Raw genomic sequence first — 2,374 nt, 5'->3', positions numbered from 1 at the left:
TGTGTGTGTGTGTGTGTGTGTGTGTGTGTGTAATGCATTTCACCTCAACTTTTAAAAAAAGTTACTTAGGAGGCTGAGGCAGGAGGATGACAAGTGTGAGGCCAGCCCTGGAAACCTAGTGAGACCCTCTCTCAAAAGGGCTGGGAGGAGCTCAGTGACAGAGCACTTGCCTAGCATATATGAGGCCCTGGGTCCCATCCTTAACATAGACACCCATGTGCGTGTACACACACACACACACACACACACACCCCTGCACAGACGCACACTCCCTGAGTCACTGTCATCAGTGATGTATACTGTTTCCAGTATTTATTTTAATTTTAATGTGGAATTGAGATTCATATTAATCAGCGTTGAAAGTCAGTCATTTGTGGCTTGATTTAGGGTCCTGATGACCAAATCTAGGGCCTTACAGTGCCAACAAACGTCACTGACCTCCTCCCCCAGCCTTTAAAAAAAATCCTTTTTCCTCTTAAGTTTTTTACTTTGAAACAGGACCACGCCGCATGTCTAAGTTGCCCAGGTTAGGGTAGGGCCGGTGCAGCATGTGGTGCTGGGATCGAACCCCAGTCCCTGTGCTTGCCTAAGCAGGCGCTTAGTCCACTGAGCTATCTTGCTGGCCCTTCATATTTCCTTCTCTTTCAGAATGTTTTCAGCTATTGCCCACGATAGAAAGTTTTCTTACTGGTAGAAATTATAACCTTCTGACCTTATTTAGATATGTTTTATTTTTCTTTTATGTGGTTCTCTGAAAAACCAGGGTTTTTCAGTAGTGACTTTTTTTTTTCTGTGCTTATCAGCATGAGGAGAAAGACATACTTGTTCACAGCGCCCCGCTCTTGACAGAAAATGTGAGTATTCCTGTTGCATTTTATACGTCGGGGTTTGTGCAGAATAAACAGATACATGCAAGCTTAGCTGTTGGGGGCCGTGCTTCGTATGTCTTAGTGTTAAGCCACAAGGAAATAATTTGAAGAATTTTACTTGGGTTCTTTATCCATGCTGAATTGTCAGTGGAAAATAATGGGAGTATTATTAAGATAAAATGTTCTAGAGAAAAAGGCCACTATTCTGAGAAAATGTTCCCCCAAGTGGTGGTTTCTATCGTGGCTACGTGCATCCTGATAGAGGGAGAGGGAATTCGAAGTGCTGTGAGCCTTGTCAATGGCTCAGTTTCAGAATAATAAGAACCAATATAGAATATTTAGATGTTTAAGGCTGCATAGGGAGCTGGCACGGTGGGGCATGCCTGGAAGCCCTGTACTCTCAAGGCTGCGACAGGAGGATCACTTTGAGTTTGATGCCAGCCTGGGCTATGTAGAGAGACTGTCTCAAAACAACAAAAATTTATAGGAAGCTGGTTCTCTTGTTGTAGCTGTTTAAACAGGGTCTCCCTACGTAGCTCACGCTGCCCTTGAACTCACTATGCAGTCCAGGCTGGCCTCAAACTCGCAGCAGCCCTCCTGCCTCAGCCTCCCGAGTGCTGAGATTACAGCAATAGCTTTCATAGCTGGGTAGACAGACGCCAGTTTCTTTATCAGTCTCTGAAATGGATTTAAGGAAGGATTGGCTGGGTATAATCAGTGACTAACTGCTCTGTCCCTTGCTATAAACAGACCGTTGCCAGATGTGGTGGTGGCGCACACCTGTACCGCCAGCACTGGGGGGCTGAGGCAGGAAGGAGGATCACCACCAGGGCGAGACCTGCATAGTGAGTTTGAGGCCAGCCTGAACCACATGGCGAGACCCAGTGTCCAATGACATGACATAACATGACATAACCTAACAAAGACAGCTAGCTGAACACAGGCCTGACCCTTCCCTTCGCCTAGCAAGCCGCAGAGGGGCTGCCGGGACTGCCTGGAGCGTGCCTGCCCAGGAGAGACAGTCTTTCTGTGACTCTGTTTTTGCCCTTCTCTTCCGCCTCACTGCTCCAGTGTCGCTGCAGGACGGCCGTGCTCGTGTACTTGCCCCTCCTGCTAACGCATACCCCATCTCTTGAAGCGCAGACGTTCAACAAGCTGGTGGGGAAGTTCAGTCAATCCGTCTTCCACCCGAACTCCAGTCAGATCCTCTCGGCAACGCTGGAGGGGAAGCTGGTGGTCTGGGACATCCAGCGCCGCGCCGCGCCGGCCTCGGGCTCTGCCGACGGCCCCTGCATCAGGCCCTGCAAGCTGGTCCACCTGCAGAAGGAGGCGGTCAGCGTGCTCACCGTGGCCGACAGGTAACTGGCTGCGCTTTATGGGCTCGTAAAAATCACAGGCGCGTGTTGTGGGGAAAAATCTCTTTGTGTTAGTCCAACAAAATAACTTTTTTTCCTGTTCTAATGAGACTTACTTTGCAATCCCATATTTTACATGCTTTAGATTTT

The 2,374-nt window shown here is 48.5% G+C and overlaps 1 protein-coding gene across 1 annotated transcript in view; it reads left to right on the top strand.

Annotated features, from left to right (window-relative positions):
- Positions 1-2,374, top strand: part of Wdr66 (WD repeat domain 66) — a 55,540-nt gene that overhangs the window by 34,793 nt on the left and 18,373 nt on the right. Inside the window, exons 8-9 of the mRNA XM_023720672.1 lie at positions 804-854; positions 2,013-2,227. Coding sequence (XP_023576440.1) covers positions 804-854; positions 2,013-2,227 — 266 coding nt within the window. The remainder of the gene's footprint in view (positions 1-803; positions 855-2,012; positions 2,228-2,374) is intronic.

This window comes from Octodon degus, unplaced genomic scaffold (assembly GCF_000260255.1).
Source record: "Octodon degus isolate 3935 unplaced genomic scaffold, OctDeg1.0 scaffold00076, whole genome shotgun sequence".
In the NCBI taxonomy this organism is placed as follows: domain Eukaryota; kingdom Metazoa; phylum Chordata; class Mammalia; order Rodentia; family Octodontidae; genus Octodon; species Octodon degus.
This window is presented reverse-complemented; position numbering and strand designations above follow the sequence as displayed.